The 18019-nt window shown below is 35.5% G+C and overlaps 1 protein-coding gene across 1 annotated transcript in view; it reads right to left on the bottom strand.

Annotated features, from left to right (window-relative positions):
* DDX60L (DExD/H-box 60 like) overlaps positions 1 to 18019 on the bottom strand; it is a 74514-nt gene that overhangs the window by 24681 nt on the left and 31814 nt on the right. The window contains 5 exon segments of the mRNA XM_027837463.1: positions 1082 to 1231; positions 4304 to 4379; positions 10858 to 11082; positions 13279 to 13407; positions 17145 to 17246. Coding sequence (XP_027693264.1) covers positions 1082 to 1231; positions 4304 to 4379; positions 10858 to 11082; positions 13279 to 13407; positions 17145 to 17246 — 682 coding nt within the window.

The raw sequence follows: 18019 nt of genomic DNA, 5'->3' as shown, positions 1-18019 counted from the left end.
GATTGTACATGTATATTCTATATCAGATTGCATGCCCTTTTGGGGAGGGAGGAGGGAGGGGAAGGGGAAAATTTGAAATTCAAAATCTTATAAAAATGAATATTGAAAACTAAAAATATTTTTTTTAAAAAAAAAAGTAACCTTTTATTAGTTTGTCTGTTCTGGCACTGAAAAAGCAAATTAATTTGGGTAATATTGTCAGAACAAGCCCTGAATTCTTGGCATACATCCAACTTGGTCATACTATATAATTTTTTTGATACATTACTGTAGTCTCCTTGCTAACATTTTATTTAAAATTTTTGCATCAATATTGATTAGGAATATTCATTTATTGTTTTTTTTTCTGTTTTGACTCTCCCTGACTTAGGTGTCAAGACCATTTTTGTGTCACAGAAGCAACTTGGGAGGACTCCTTTTCTTATTTCTTCAAACAACTTATGCAGTATTGGAATTATTTTTTCCTTAAATATTTAATAAAATTTGCTTGTCAATACATCTAGATCATAGGGATTTTTTGGTTGTTTTGGGGAGTTAATTTATGGCTTATTCAATTTCTTATCCTAAGATAACATCATTTAACTATTCTATTTCTTATATGTTCATCTGTACAATATATATTTTTGTAAATAGTCATCTATTTTGTTTAGATTGTCAGTTTTATTGCCGTACAAATGAGTAAAATATAGATGTCTTTTTGAACTAAGGAATGAGTGGAGATTTACTTACAAAAATACTAAATACCGTCTTAAAATACCACAAACAATATTTTGTCTAATTCTCATGACTACCTCATGAACTAAGCAACCCAGACAGAATGATTCTGCCCTTAGCAACGAAGGTAGATGTTCACAAAGAGTTGCCCAAGGTTCAATGGCCAGAAGGTGGCAGCAGTGAATTAGCATGCAGGCCTTCTGATCCTGGCCAGGCAGACCTCACTTATATTGCCTCTCCAACTCTATTGTTAACATCACTTAACATCACGGCAAACAAACAAAATATCCCTGATTTATATAAATTCTATAGTAGTAAGATTTTTTTCCACATGGCTTATTTAATCCCATTTAGGATTAAATCCTTATAATGTCAAAATCTTCTTTTAGCCATACCTTGGATTGATAAAACTTTAAATTGCCACCTAGGAGATTTGTTGGAACATATATTCTTCCAAACAGACTTGCTAATACTAATGTAAGTTTTTCCATCACATCTTGAAAAAAGTGTTTTGAGCCTATACAAAATAAAAATAGGTGGTTTAGAAAGATATATCTACTTACATAATAGGATTATTATTTAAAATTAAATTGATTATGTGCCTCTTCCAGAGGTCTCTTTAAAATTCCTAATTATTTAGCTTAACTGTTTTCATTGCAGTGTACAAATAAGTTCCAAACATCTCCCTGCCATTATGTTCTATAAACCTGGCCCAAGAAGCTAATCAACACCTTTGAGCATTGAATGTATCCAAAATGTAGTCTCTGCCCTATAAAAGTTTCATTCCAGTAGGACCAGCAGAAACTGTGCAGTAATGAATGAGGAACTGTCCTTAGAGGCAGAAAGAACTGGGTTTAAGACTCACCTCTGATCCATGCTGGTTCTGTGACCTTGGACAAGTAACTAAATCTCTCAGTGTTTTAGATAAATCTGTAAGTCTATAAATCACAGAGAAAGTTCCATTCTTCATTGGTAGAGGAATTCCCTCACTATTAACTCCCTAGATCAATGAAATCACAGCTCTGGGGCAAAAAAAAATGATAGAATCAGTATATTTGAAGAGAGAGACAGAGAGAGAGAGAGACAGAGAAAGAGAGAGACAGAGACAGACAGAGAGAGAGAGAGAGAGAGAGAGAGAAATTGAGAGTTACAAGTCAGTAGGCTTAGAACTAGAAGGAAATCTAGTCTAACCCTCTTCAGGGAAGCTGAGACCCAAAGAGTTACGTGAATTGTCTAAGCTCAGACAGGTAGAAATGGCAAAGCCACGATTTGAGCCCAGTTCTCCTTAATCCAAATTCATCCTTCTTTTCCATTGCATCACAAATATGGGAATAAAACTAGCATGGTAAAACCTTAGCTACTCACTAGACCAGCTTTTCTACAGCACTTAGGCTACCAGAATGACTTCAGTCCCAAAGCTTCAGTCCCCCCACTCCACCAAAAAGAAACGTCTTAGGTAGAGGGCCAAAAAACAAGTCCCCTGCAATAAGCAACAAACACATATCCTTAAAACATACAAAGAACTGGAAATTGCACCCATTCATTGGTCAGTTTTCTGCCCAAAAAGAAAGGATTCATTAGCTGATGAGAGTTACAAAAGGCCAGAAGAGATAGGGAGAAATAGAAAGCCCAAATATTAAAAGATCCAGAGGAAGCCTGTATGCATATAGATAGATCCTTCATTAATAGACCCAGACAAGAACTACACAGGAGGACAGCTGTTATCTCTACTGGTCAAGAGAATACCAACATCCACACTTATTTAATTGAATTGACCTATTAAATTGAATTCATAAAATCAGAGCTCCATTGATGTAATGAAGTATTTTCTAGTTACTAAGAACTTTTATTTTATGTACTTAATCTATTAATTCCTTACCTGTTTTGTATCTCTAAGTACCTAAGTCAAAAGTCATCAACAATCACATATGTTTTAGCTATGGAATATGGAAAATAAGATATATAGGTGTTGGGTTCAGAAGGCAAAGAAGATTTAAGATGAAGTGCTACTCTGGATAGGAATTTATACAAGTCTGGCTATCAGGACCAGCGAAATCATTTCTTGATTGATCTATCGATTTATCTATTACAGATCAATTCAACATCTTCAAATACTCCAAGCTCTATTTTTATGTTTAAAAATAGATTTTTTAAAAAATAAATCTAATTCAATTCAACAAAAATTTACTAAGCAGCTACTATATAAAAGGCATTGTGGTAGATCCTAATGATACAAGGCGAAATAAAGAGACCCTACAGTAAAAGACATTCATATGGAAAAATAATCCTGCTGTGTGGGACAGTGGAAAGAGGGCTAAACTTGTAGTAAAGAGCTTTGAGTCTTGCAATGGAAGCTGGAATCCAAACTCTGCATATTACTTCCCTTGCCACCTGGGCAAAGTCATTCTAACTCTTTGAGTCTCAGTTTCTTCATCTGTAAAATAGGAGTGGGTTGTACTGCAGGACCTCTAAGGTCCCTTATAGCTCTAGATATATGATTCTATGACTGGATGTACATAGATAAATAAGTACAAATAAATGCAAAGAAAGAGAAGGTACTAAAAAGCTAAAAGGATCAGGAAAGCTTTCTCATAGGTTGTGAAATCTGAACTGAGCATTGAAAGAAATTCAAAATTCCAAGAGGTAGAAGTGAAAAGGGAATGCATTCCAGGCATAGGAGATAGTTGAAAGGTATAGAGGCATAAGACCGTGGCTGAACTAGTTCTAATACTTGAGCTTTTTGCTTTATCTCACTAGAAATGACATTGACATTTCTTCAGTCTCCTCACTAAGCCTGCTCTACATATACATCTCCCATTTCTTTTCTAGCACATTATTTGTTTACTTCCCCTATTAGAATGTAAGCTCCTTGGAGGCAGGGATTCTCTTGTTTAGTTGTATTTATGTCCTCAGCATTTAGTATGTGCCTTACACTTAATAATGTTCTATCTATCTATCCATCTTTTGTCTACCTATCATTTATCCTATCTACCTATCATCTATCCTCTATCAGTCTGCCTGTCTATCTCTCTATCTGAAACACAAACTGGAAGCAAATTGTACAGGATTTTACATGCCAAACCAAAGTATTTGTATTTTATCCTAAAGGTAATAAGGATTTTTGAGTGACAATCAGATATGTGCTTTAGGAATATAATTTTGGAAGCTGTATGGAAGATGAATTGGAGACTGAAAAGACTCACAGCAAGACCAATTAAGAGGGTACTGTAATAGTCTAGGTAGAAGATGATAAGGGCCTGAAACGGGTTGATGGCATGACAGTGAAAAGAAGGGGACAGACACCAGAGATGTTGTGGGTGTAGAACTCCGAGACTTGGCAACTGTTTGGATATGTGGTAGTGAGGGAAGGAGAAGAACTAACTATTAACTAAGTAGTTAGTTTAGCTATGTCACTGCTAGTAAGGATTGTTTCATTCTTTGTATTTGTACTTCAGTGACTGGAAAAAAGTAGGAATTTAATAAATATTTGTTGATTATTGATTGATTTTTGCATCAAATTTTGGTGCAGGTGAATCCAGGTAAGATATCTATAAGTTACTCTTCTAGATATGTGAAATGCATACTCATCTTTTTTTAGTTGTTTGACATAGATTATGGAATAGTCCAACAAAATCAATTGGATTTCCTTCACTGTTCAAATATTTCTAGGTAGTTAACATAATTTATGAATTTTTCTTTAGCTCTAAATGTATGTAAACCCAAAAGCAATCCTAACATCTCCATTGTTCTAAATTGGGTTTAATGTTACAAGACAAAAAGCTAATTTCTAGGAAAGTAGCTACTTGCCATTAGTTCTCCTCCTTTTCAAATTCAATAAACACTGACTAAAGGTCTACTATGTACAAAGCACTTTTACTACATACTTAGTATATACAAAGCCTTTTAAATATGGTGAGCTAAATCATCTGTGAACCCAAAACAAAAGCAAAATTCATCTTTTTATTGTTTATTTTTTAGTACAGACCTGGAAGTCCATTGCTATAAAAAAAACTTTCAGTATGGAAACTCTCTCCTCTAATTCAGCTCAGCAGCTTGTCTATAATTTATAATCTTAGTGAGTTTCCTGAGGCACTGAAAAATTGAGTCACTAGCCTATTTCCACATAGTTGATAAATGTTAGTGATAGAACTTGACCCTCAGCCACCCCACTATCTACTATCCCATATTGCTTCTCCATTTATCTATCTGGTGATAAAGACATCTATGATGTGCTTAATATATCATAATTTCATAATTTGTTTTTTCAGTGAAATCTTACCAAGTTTTTCACTGGTATAATCAAGTCTAAAGGAAATGACAAATCTCACTGCAGATATAGTTGAATGACCTCTCAGCTATATAAAAATGACCAAGCAATTTTCATTCCAATAAATTTCCCAAAAAAATTAAATAATTATTTAGCATGTCTCATATAATGCGCTATTTCTAAAAGTTCCAGAGTTGTCTCTAAAAGTGACATCTCAGTCAGGTCTTGGTTTGGTCCCATCATTACAAATCCTATCCCTTGGAGTTCCAGTTTAACCTCTTATCTTGAGGGTTTCTAAAAGATTATTTTGGTTTTGTATGTGCATGGGAATTGAAATTACTTAGAGAGATCTTGGAGCTCTGATTTAATTCCAAGACCCTACAGACCATATTCCAGCTTAAGAAGAAAATGCAGTCCTTTAGGGGACTATGAAAGTTTAAGGTGCTGGATTGAAGGCTTCAAACTAAACATGGTATTGCAAGTTGAAAGGGACCGTGCGCATTTCTGTACTCTGTCCTGGTCTAAAAAGGATATTGATAAATGGAAGAACATCCAAAAAAGATCAGCCAGTAATGGTGAAGGTCCTTATTCTATATGAGAAATGGTTAAATGAAGTAAGGATGTTCAGGCTAGAGAAGATTCAGGGAAATACAACAGCTACCTGAAACTAATTTAGGATCATTCATGTGTAAAAGGGATTACACTCATTCTCTTTTGCCCTCCAAGAGCATAACTTAGAACAATGGGTGCAAGTTGTAGAAAAGACAAATTTCACTTGATATCAGGAAAATCTTCCTACTGATTAGAACTGACCCAAAGTGGAATAAGCTGCTCCAAGAGCTGTGTGGTGGTGGGTGAGTGAGTTCCCCTTCATTGAAGGTTTTTAAGCAGAAGCTGGTATGACCACTTATTGGATATGCTATTGTGAAGATTTCTTTTCAAAGATAAATTGGACTAAATGGTTGCTGATATCACTTCTAATTCTAAAACTTAATAAATTTTGTGATCAAATAAACCAACAACTTCATTTTCTCAATGAAAAAATTGGGGCACAAAGAGGTAAAATCCAAGGTGCCAAGTAGAAAAGTAAGAATTCAAATGAAGAACTCTCACTATAAAATCAATGTTCTCTCTACCAATCATATAACTAGCATAAGCTCTGGCATAGTACAGCAAACTCCAGGTTTCAGCAATTCACTATCATATGCTATTAGTTTTTTTAATTACTAATTTATTTTTAGTTTTCAACAATCACTTCCATAAGCTTTTGAGTTTAAAATTTTTCTCTCCCTGTCTCCTACCCTCTCCTCAAGACAGTGTGCAGTCTGATATAGGATATTAAACATATTTTCACATTAGTCATGTTGTAAGGAAGGATTAGAACCAATAGGAGGAACCACAAGAAAGAGGAAACAAAACAAAACAAGAAAAAAAAAAGAGGATCTGTTGCATTGCTGAGAAGGACTAAGTCTATCAAAGTTAGTCATCATACAACGTGGCTATAACTGTATACAAGGATCTCCTGGTTCTGCTTACTTCACTCAGTAGCAGTCCATTTCCAGATTTTTCTGAAGTCCGCTTACTCATCATTTCTTATAGCACAATGGATACATGGATTATTGTCATAAAAATTACATTGATGGAGAAATGTAGGCATATAGGTTTGTAGTGGATGATCTCTCAATCATTTTTTTTCAGAATTAACTGCATTTAAGATTACCACCACCACCACCTCCATGCCTCTGGTATCTTGTCCTCATTCAGACATTTCGCAAATATATACTACTAATGACATTTTTGCCACTTAGAGCATGTATCTCCTTTATGCACTTGCCATCTATTCTAGCTGCTTTCCTCATCCTCATTGTTCTCAGTACTATTTCTATCTCCTTTATAAACATATTCAGAAGTGCTATGTTAAAGTCCAAGTGTTTTTTCTTTAATGTCTAATGTAAAATGTCTGTTATTTAAAAAAAAAAAATTCAAGAAAATCCTTTCCATTTTCTTCTGTTTGCTGTCCTCCAATTTTTTTTTTCATCCTTTAATGACCTCAGGATAGTATCTATTAGGTGAGTATCTCAATACAATTTCTTTAAGCTGGCTTTACCCTCTACTGTTTCTTTATGCTTTATGAGGTAATATTGCTCATAATCTTGCATCATCATTTTCTTTAAAATTTGATGAAGCTTTAATTCTAAACTAGTATTACTTTTAGGCATATTTGTACCTCAGTTTCCTCAACTGTAAAATAAGGATTATAATAGCACTTAACCCACAGAGTGTTTGTGAGAATCAAATGAGATGATATCTTTAAAGCATTTAGTACTATGCCTGGCACATAGTAGGCAGTTAATAAATGCTTATTCTCTTCCCTTTATACCCACTACTTAACAAGTGGATCAAATTAACAAGTGATTAAAAGGTCATATTTAGACTTTTTTGGTCCTCTTACTATTGCAACTGATTTAGTTAAATTTCTGCACGGAATTATCATATTCTATGGATGTGTCCTTTCTTCAATAATTACCCATCAATAACAAATCTGAATAATTTAAGATGAGTTGCTGCAATTCTATACCCTATGTTTTTCTTATTTGTAAAAGAGTGTGTTAAACTAGATGGTCTGAGTTATCTTCCAGATCTTAAAAGGATCATAGGATTTTTTCCTCATTTTTATTCCCCCAGTCCTGTATTAGGGCAGCTAGGTGGCACAGTGGATAGGTCACTGGGTTTAGAATCAAGAAGACTTATCTTCAAATCTGGCCGCAGACACTTACTAGCTGTGTGACCTTGGCCAAGTCACTTAACTCGGTTTGCCTCAGTTTTCTCATCTATAAAATGAACTGGAAAAAGAAATGGCAAACCATTGCAGTATCTCTGCCAAGAAAACCCCAAATAGAGTCACAAAGAGTTAGACGTGACTGAAAATAACTAAACAACAAAAAGTGCTGTACTAATTTGCTCTAACAAGTTGATGGTCTACCTGTACACAGACAACTGATTCACAAATTACTTCTACATTAATAATGTGGAAGCTTGTTAAAAGCAAGTCAACCAGCATTTATTAAGGGTCTACTACATGTCAATCACTATACTAAGTACTGAGGATATGAAAAAAAGCAAAAACATTTCTTGCCCTAAAGGGGCTCACAGTCCGGTGAAGAGGACAACATAAAAACTACTATGTCTAAACAACAGGAAAAATTGGAAATAATCACAGAGGGAAGCCACTAGCATTAAGGGAATCAGGAAAGACTTCTTGCAGAAGGTGGAATTTTAGTTGAGACATGGGCAAAGCCAGTGAAGCCAGGAAGTAGAAATGGAGGAGAGAATTCCAGGTATGGGGGACAGCCAGTGAAAATACAAAGTTCCTTTTCCCTAATCATGTTTGAAAACAGACACAGTGGAATTCCTGGGTCAAAGGGTATAAGCAATTTAAAAAGAAAAAAGAAAAGAAAATGCACATTCAGGAGATGGAGGATCTTGTTTGAGAAACAGGATATAGGCTACGTCATTAGATTTTAGGGTACAAGCCAAACAGAGAAGCTTATATTTGATCCAAGACAATAGAGAGCCACTGGAGTTTATTGAATAGGGGTAGGGTGTGGGACATGGTCAGACCTGAGCTTCAGGAAGATCACTTTCATAGCTTAGTGAAGGATGAACTAAAGTCCCTAAGACAGGGAGATCAACCAGAAGGCTATTACAATAGTACAGGTGGGAGGGGTTACAAGCCTGTACCAGGGTGGAGCCACTGTCATATGATAATAGGGGATGTAAAAAAAGAGATACTACAAAGGTAGAATCAACAGGATTTTGCAAAAGATTCTATGGGGCAGTTAGGTGGCACAGTGGGTAGAGCACCAGCCCTGAAGTCAGGAGGACCTGAGTTCAAATCCGGCCTCAGACCAAACACTTGACACTTACTAGCTGTGTGACCCTGGGCAAATCACTTAACCCCAATTGCCTTAAAAAAAAAAAAAGATCCTATATGAATTGTGGGAGAGTATGAACAGTATAGGATGGCACCTAAATTGTAGGTCTGGGTGACTGAGAGATGGTGATGCCCCCAATAGTAACAGAAAGTAAAGAAGAGGACAGGGATTAAAGGAATGATAATTAGTTCAGCTTTTGACATGTTGAGCTTAAGAAGTCTACAGGATATCCAGTTCAATATATCCAACGAGCAATTGGAAACATGAGACTCAAGGTCAGCAGAGAGATTAGGACTGGATAGACATGAGGATAGTCTGTATAGAAATGATAATTTAATCCGTGGAAAATAATGAGATTACCAAGTGAAATCGAGCAAAGAAAAGAGAGCCCAGGACAAAGTCTTAAAGGAAATCTATGGTTAGTGGGCCTGACCTGAAGATCCAGCAAAGAATTCTGAGAAGTAACCAGACAGGTAGAAGGAGAACCATGAGAGACCCAGAGTTAAAAAAAAAAAAGAAAAGAAAAGAAAAGAAAAACAAGAGGAAAAAGAGTATTAAGGAGAACAGGATGATCAACAATGTTGGACTGCTGAGAGCTCAAGAAGCCGAGGACTGAGCAAATGTCATTTGGTAACTAAGATATCATTAATAACTTTGGAGAGAGCATTTTCTAATAAATGATGAGGTTGGAAGCCAGGCTATAGATTTCAATGTTTTGTGTAAGATATTATTCAGTTTAATTATTTTTAATACATGATGTAGAAGTGTGATACTTTCATGTAATCTTCAAGTATTTGTCCTCACTCATTCCCATATATTCCAATATATTTCTCACCATCTTCACCTATTTTCTTTGCACTGAAGTCACTAAGTATCAAAGTGTCTGATGATTTCATTTGGAGGGTCTTATTCAGTTCTTCATAGAATTTCTCCCTCTTCATCTTCTGAAATAATTGTTGCATGAACTTCAATTTTTTTCACAGTTGTCTTTGCAATTGCTTATCCTGAGGCCTTCAATACAAGATAACCCAATGTCCCATATAAAGATGTTACTTGTTGCTTTTGGACATTAGATAAAACTAACTCTGTCAATTCCTTTATTTGACTCTGAGAGAAATCTATGCTCTGCCCTTCAATTGAGTTGAAATTTCCTTCATGTTTTTGGTTTCCTTCAGAATGAAAATGTCAAAATTTAAATGATACTGTTTTTTCAGGAAGATGTTGACCCAAAAGTCACAGGACAAGGATCTCACAGCCAAGATACAGTTTATAAATGTTCAAAAAACTACATGACTTTTAGCACCCTCCACCCCTTTTCTGCCATTCTACCACCATTATAACCAAAACAGAAAAGGGTTGCAAGGAACTGAAGGTCATTTTCTATATTCTGTGTTTCATGGGTTGCTGAAGTCAAAAGACTTCATCACCCAAGTCACCAGCACATGAACTGATTACAGAGTGAAATAAACAGAGCCAAGAGGACAGTACACACGGTGAATTCAATGGAGCAAATGGAAAGATCATTAAAAGGAAGCTGGATTCTAAGTAAGAGAAGGAAGGAACAATAACGGTCCTAGAAATCAGATAATGAATTATATCTTCCTCATCTTGGCAGAAGAGCAGGGAACAACTAAAGCAGAATCCATTATCTGACAGGGTGACTTTGTCAGTCTTTTTTGCTTTATCTTGTTTTTACAAGAGAGAGGTCAATTTGGGGTGGGAAGATGGTATGAGAAGGGAGGATATCAGGAAAAGGGAGGATATTCAGTAAAAATGAAAAGCATCAATACAACTCATTTTAAAATAAAATTTCCAAAAGATTGATGTCATTCAAGATATTGAACTCTAGTTAGGAGCTATAGAACTGAAAAGTTACTACTGGATTGAGTTGAGAGGATAACCAATCAAAATAACAGTCAAGTCAATAATAAGGAAGGGAACATTAATTAACATCAACCATAGTACTTTTGCTTTAGCATCCAGGATGTTGTCTGCTTTGGAAGCCAACAACATGAACCATGGGACCAGGCTCATACCAAAGGTGAACTGGCCTTTCAGTTCTGGTACATTGAAATTAATAAGCTTGCCTGTTTTCAGTAATAGAATATCGTAGGAAAACACATTTCCTAGAAAGTCTTAATCTCGTCTGCCTGCACATCCAGACATCTAGAAAAGAAAGAGCATAATGTAATACTTTCCCAGATAATGTTTTCATTATGATGGTAAATCTATAATTTGACATTAATTATCTTGGATGAAGTAAATGATACATTTTAAATGCATTGATGCAACAAAGATCATGTCAAACTATGTAACATTTTGTGGAAAGATTCCTATGGCTGAGGAAAAGCAGAAATGTGTAGTGATCATTTATTCATTCAAAGCATTAATTAAGCTCTGACTCAATGTATAGCATTACTCAGGGATTAAAAAGAGGAAAACAGCCTCTGCAGGCCATCAAAAAGCTTGCCACATAATAGAGGAGGTAAAACACAAGCAACTAACTATAGTATAAAACAGAATATAAAGTGCCATAGGGGTTGGGATAAGGACTTGACTAAAAGTTTCTTTATTATAGGGAACTCATAAATGAGAAAAAAGATCTCTGTATCTTCTCTACAACCTATAGTCCTAGAGAGTTACCTAGGAGATTGAGGGGCATGTCTTAGGATCTCAAACTCAAGTCGTCCTGATTTCAAGGTCAGCTCTCTCTCCACTATGCAACTCTGCTACTATAGCCAGGATTAGGGGGGATTATTTTTTTTAAAAAAACTTACTACATTGTATTTCCCCCTAAAAATTAGCTTACAATTTAATTAGGGCTCTAATGTTAAGAAACAAGGTATAGACACTGAAATACAAATTCTACATGAATCCATTGGAAAATAAATCAAGGGCATGATTTATGGGGATGGAGAGATTTCAGGAAAACTATTTGGAGAAGTGAGTGTAAAATTAAGGTTTTATAAGAATGATTCTCAGAAATTTTAATTCTGAGAATTCCTAGAGAAGAGGTAATATGGCTTTCTAGAAGAAAGCCAAATACACATATGACCAATATGATGGCAGATCAGAAAGGGATAAAACTGACTAGATAAAAAAAATTATAACTTATATCTATATGGCACATGCAGTTTATAAACCAACTATCTAGGGCTATGTAGTTGAAAAGTTATAAAGCAATTCCCTCATAACAACTCTGTAAAGTACATCAAACAAGTACTGTTTGTTGTGTCTTTTTCATCACGTCCAACCCTCCAGGACCCCATTTTGGGGGTTTTCTTGGCAGAGATACTGGAGTGGTTTGCCATTTCCTCCTCCAGGTCACTTTACAGCTGAGGAACTGAGGCAAACAGGGTTAAATGACTTGCCCGGATCACATAGGTAGTAAATATCTGAAGCCAGATTTGAACTCAGATATTCCTAACTCCAGGGCTGAAGCTCTATCCACTGCACCACCCAGCTGCATAAGCAAATAGTATCATCCTCATTTTATAAAGGGGGATATTGAAGGTGAAAAGTTAAATAGAGTTGAAAGTTAACATGGGGCAGCTAGATGGCACAATGGAAAGGGTGCCGGGCCTAGGTTCAGGAAGATTCCTGAGTTCAAATCTGGCCTGAGACACTCTGTGCCTCAGTTCTGTGACCCTAGGCAAGTCACTTAATCCTATTTGCCTCAGTTTTCTCAGCCAGAGAAGGAAATGGCAAACCACTCTAGTATCTTTGCCAAGAAAACCCCAAATGGGGTCATGAAGAGTAAGACATGACTGAAATGATTGAACAACAATAAGAAAAAGTTAATATGATGCTATAGCCACTAAGTGTCCAGGGCAAGATTTCAACCACAATTTCTTGTCTCCAAGTTCCACACTGGTTCCATCTGGTTTAGACTATACTGCCACTCAAGGGCATGACAGTGTATAATAAAACCTGATGTTGGATACATAAGGAGAGAGGAGGCTAGTTAAAAGACTGTGATGTAAAAGTGAAAGGCATCAATACAACTTACTTTTAAATAAAATTTCCAAAAGATGTTTTCTAAACCAGAAAGTGGCAAGACTCTTCTGGCAGCCACATGCAGGTTGGTGTGAACTGAGGAAACACTAAAAACAGAGAGATGAACAAGGAGGTTGGTGTAGTTATCCAGGCGTTAGAAGATCAGGGCCTATAAAAAGACAGTAGATATGGAAATGATAAGAAAGGAACCTAAGAAACATTATAGGCCTGGTAAGATTTGATAATAGATGTAATATGAAAGGCAAAAAAAATTTTAAGTAAAAATATAAAAATAATCATAAAATTGATCTTCTAGTTCTGTCCATGTAAACTTTATCAAAAGTAACATTTTTAAAATGTATTTACCTTATTTTCATCACCATTTTAAATACAATTAGCTATTTCTTCCTTTAACGTTGCTTCATATTTTCTAGCATCCATATTTGTAATGACTATTTTGTTCCTAGAGTAAACAAATTCCTCAGGACACAATTCCTTGGAAACAAATACGATCAAAAGAAAATTAAATTGTGTAAACATGGCCTTCAGAATCCAGTAAATGTGCTTTGTTTCGTGTATCTCGTCAGGAAGACTATAAGCTCCTTTAGGGCAAAAATTATCACAAAATCCTTCTGCATCCCTCACAGCCCCTGACAATGTGTTAATCACATAATCAACACTCAATATTCTCTGAACTGTTCTCACACCATGCTAGATCCCAGAGGGTGGGGAGTGGAGTAAAAAAAAAATAAGTATGTGGTATGGTACCTGATCTTAAAGACCTTAAAGTGTAGTTTGGGAGACCAAACAAACATAAAATGAAACAAAAAATATATGGAACAGCCTATTAAGTGATAGATGTCATGTTGCACATTTTATCTTCAATAGGAATTCATAAAAAAGGTCAATTCAAAAATTTAATTCATTTAACTTTAATTAGGCCCTACTAAATGGGAGATGATATGATGAGTGCCAAAGACACAAAGATCCCTTCCCTCAAGGAACTTACAATATGGTAGAAGAAATAAAACAAACTACTATAATTTGAAGAATTAGGATATAAGAGCAAGCAAGAAACCCAGAACAAAGTTCAGGAAGAAAAACGTTCTGGGGAGCTTGGTAAGTCAACAACTCATTGGGACTGAAAGAAAGAGATTTTGGCAGACAGTGCACAGAAGTCCATTTGATGCCTTTAACTATGGAATATAGCCTGTACAAATGTACGAAATGTCAGCTTAAGACTGGAGAGCAATAAAAGACCCACTTTGACTGGAACACTGTGTAAAGGGAAGTAAGGATATAGATATGTTAGATATAGTTAATGGGAGACTTTAAATGCCAAGATAAGCAATAAACAATGGGGAGACACTAAAGGGTTTATTTTTCCCCCATGAAGAATAATAAGAGTCAGAGTAAACTGAGAAAATTATTTGGAAATATGTGTGAACATTACAAGGGAAGACTGCAGGCAGAAACACAAGGAGAATATTACTCCAGTCCAAGAGAAAACTAATTTGGACCTGATGAGGGTGGCAGTAGTGGAATGGAAAGGAAGAGTTGAGAAATATAATACAGAAATAATTAGTACGTGACTTATCAAGGAAAGGGTAAGGAAAGAGAAGAGTCAAAGCTTTTAAAATTTCAAGCCTCAGTGACTATGAGGATGATGATATATAGCGATGGTGCCATTTACAGAAAGAGGTTAGGTGTATTGGGAATTTGGGAGGCAAAAATGGTCCATTCAGCTTTGTACATGTTAATTTTGAAGTACCAATAGAAAGTATTCAACTGAGCATGGGAAATTTAAAACTAAAATTCTGACTAACAGTCAGAACCAGAACTAAGTATAAAAGTTTATCTGTATAAAATTAAATTACCTTTATTAAGTATCTATTATGTGCAAGAATGTAAGATCTCACCAATAAAGAGCATGAAAATAGAGCCATGTGACACACAGACACACACACAAAGACATGCTCACACACACACACACACACACACACACACACACAAATTCATAGGGACAAAGATAAGCCAGTGATTGGCATAAAAGAGGACATATCCAAGAGGGAAAGTGATAGCTATGAATGTTCAGTGTCATGAAAACCAGGATAGGATAGCATAATGTGAAGGATGATTGTTGAATGAATGAATGAATAAATGTATGGAGAGAGGAAAGGTAGTTGGCAAGGAAAATGAGAATAGGGAAAAGCAATTAGGTATGAAGAAAATGATATCACTGATCACCATGTAGTTACAATAGCAATCCTGACTGAAGTCAAATTAAAAGGAATGTAAAGGAAAAGTGCAGACCATTGTGTAGATACCAATTTAGCAGTAGAAGAAAAGAAAGTAATAAGAGAATAATTTGAAGATATAACAGGATCAAGGGAAGTTTTGTTTTGCTTTGGTCTCTAAAGGGATACCTAAATATGTTTGTAGCGTGAAAGGAAGCAACAAATAGATGGGGCTGATGGAGTAAGTTCAAACAAGAAATATATGGGATTGTATTTAATTGAGGGCAAAGGTGAATGACTTTGCTTTAACTAAATGGAGGATCACCTCACTCTCAAACCAGTAGGCAGGATCAATGGATAGGTGAGGACAGATAGATTTTGGAGTGCAAAAACTGAGGGAGTACATTGATAAAGGCAATAAGTAGAATTTGATATGAAAAAGTGATTAAAAAGTAGAAAATCTGCTGCAAAGAATAAAGGGGAGAGAAATGGGTAAAGTTAGCAGCTTACAGAAAGAAAAGAATTATGATAGCCTCTTTGGGCATGTTAAGGACAAGGACAAATCAAAGAATTCATAGCCAGAAGTGATAACCCAGTTAAGATTAAATAATAATAATGTTTAGGGACCTATTCAGCATGGAAGTTTTTGCAATCATTATATGAGTATAACAATGTCATCTTAGGTTATTTTGGGTCAGACCCATTATAGCCTACTATTTTCTTGTCATCACCAGTTCCAAGGCATGTCCAATTTAAGGGTAAAAAATATGGTTCTGTTAAACATAAACTTGACTAAATCCTTTCTGATTTCATTTACATTTCCTGCTAATATCATCTATAGAGGTAATGAATTCCTTAAGTGTATGACCCACTGCATAAAGAGCACTGCCTTTTATTTGTCTTAACTTATTAATTCAAATCTGAAAGAGGTCTGCTTATATTTCAGACTTTGGTGAATGAGTTCATATTCACCTTATCTATGCTATTCATGATTCCACAACTTTTAATTATATCCTAAATTTGAGTGGATGAGGGACTGGATTAAAAAGGCAGCAGTTACAATAAAGAAGAAAGAGGAGATAAAAGAGATATTCAGGGAAAGCATTGTCAGGACTCATTAAGAAGCAGGATGTAGAGGATGAGTCAATAATGACATCAAATTTTTCAACTGGTGTAACTGAAAAAATAGTCTCATTAAGAGACTATTTAAGAGAGAAGTTGAGAGGGAGAATTCACTGTAGAAGGGAGATTAGTTGTTCTAGGTCTGTTGAGCTTGAATTGGCAATGGGGCATCCAAATGCCCCGTTTAGATTCCCAACTTAAAGGAAGTTGGAAGGAGCTCTTAAATAAGATGTATAGATTTGGAACTCATTGTCATAAAAGTGGCAGATTAATCCATTGGAACTGAAGTTTTTCTAGGTAAATAAAGTAGAAAGATGTTTTATGTCTCCTCTGTGGCATGGATGTATGAACTGGATGGGTTTCACGTTGGGAATTCATATGTGGGGTTTGTTGTCATAACCTTGCTTTTGGCTTATTACTACCCTTCTGATTAAAGCTTACACAAAAAACAGAGAGACAAAGTAAGGGAAGCAAAGGAGGAGAAGAAGGAAGGAAGGAAGCAAGGAAGGATGGAAGGAGAGGTTCATAGACTAAGAATTAGATCATTAGAAGAAGAAGAATCAGTAAGGAAGTCAAAGAAGGTTTGCTGTAAGAGACAGAGAAAGAATCAATATCATGTAGTGGAACGAAGTCCAAAAAGGAGCATGCCAAGTAAGTGTGGTCCACACTGCCAAACATCACAGATTCACAGAAAATGAAAATTGAGAAAACAGCTATTAGACTTAGCAAAAAGTAAGTCACTGATGATCTTAAAAGAGCTCATTCAGTAGAGTAGCTGGGTGGAAGCAATAAATAGTACTGGATTTGAGTTTTACTTTCAACTTCTTTTTAAAGAGTATTAATTAAGAATAACTTCTATCAATATATATTTACCTATATTTACCAAACTTTCCATGTTTGTACCATAATGTCATATTGCTATATGTTTTCTCTTGGAAAAAGGGCAAGGTCAGATGGAAACTCATGTTTCTCAATCTGTATAATCAAAATAAGAAGAGCATGATGAAACATTTCTTTTTGTATTTTATTTTACATCAGTTTCCCTGTTCCACTGCCACTATCCCTTTACCCATGGGTTTAAAGGACCTCATCTTATTTAACTAAAGTAACAATAAAGTGAGAGTAGGAAAATAGTGATATCATGAGAAAATGTTCATAGTCCTGTTCAAAAATTTCTGCTGGGCTAATTTTAAAAAAAATTTCTGAGAATTTATACAGTAGGGGGTCTCTGTGACTCTCCTCCAGTATATCCAAGAATTAATTTGATGAGCAAATCTCAATTGACAGCTAGTCATGATTTAAAGCAGGCAAACAAGAAGTATTTGATTCAGTTCTATCAGCTATATAGTAGCTCACATTCAATTCACATTTATATAGCAGTTAGTCATTACCTGGCATAGTTCATTATTTTCATAAGTCTTTACCAAATAGACTTAGATATCAGGAGAGAGAGAGAGAGAAAGGAAATCACAACATATAAACTCTACTTAACTCTGAGTCAGATAATCCAAAATAGACCATAGCTTAGGCCTAAAGAGGATAGTCATGAAGAAATATTTTAAGGAGTGAATGACAAAGGTTTATAGTTCCTGGGAGTAAGCAAATCAATCTCCTTTTTGCCCAGCAATTAATGCAGAAAGATGTTTTGTTAGCCTGTTTCTGAAGAATATATGTGGGAACTGGATGGGTTTCACAATAGGAAGTCGTGTGTTGAGTATGTTGCTATCAACCTGCTTTGGTGGGTATTA

Source organism: Vombatus ursinus, unplaced genomic scaffold, assembly GCF_900497805.2.
Source record: "Vombatus ursinus unplaced genomic scaffold, bare-nosed wombat genome assembly UNPS02014821.1, whole genome shotgun sequence".
Lineage (NCBI taxonomy): Eukaryota > Metazoa > Chordata > Mammalia > Diprotodontia > Vombatidae > Vombatus > Vombatus ursinus.
The sequence above is the reverse complement of the archived record's forward strand: the minus strand, read 5'-3'. Positions and strand labels throughout refer to the sequence as shown.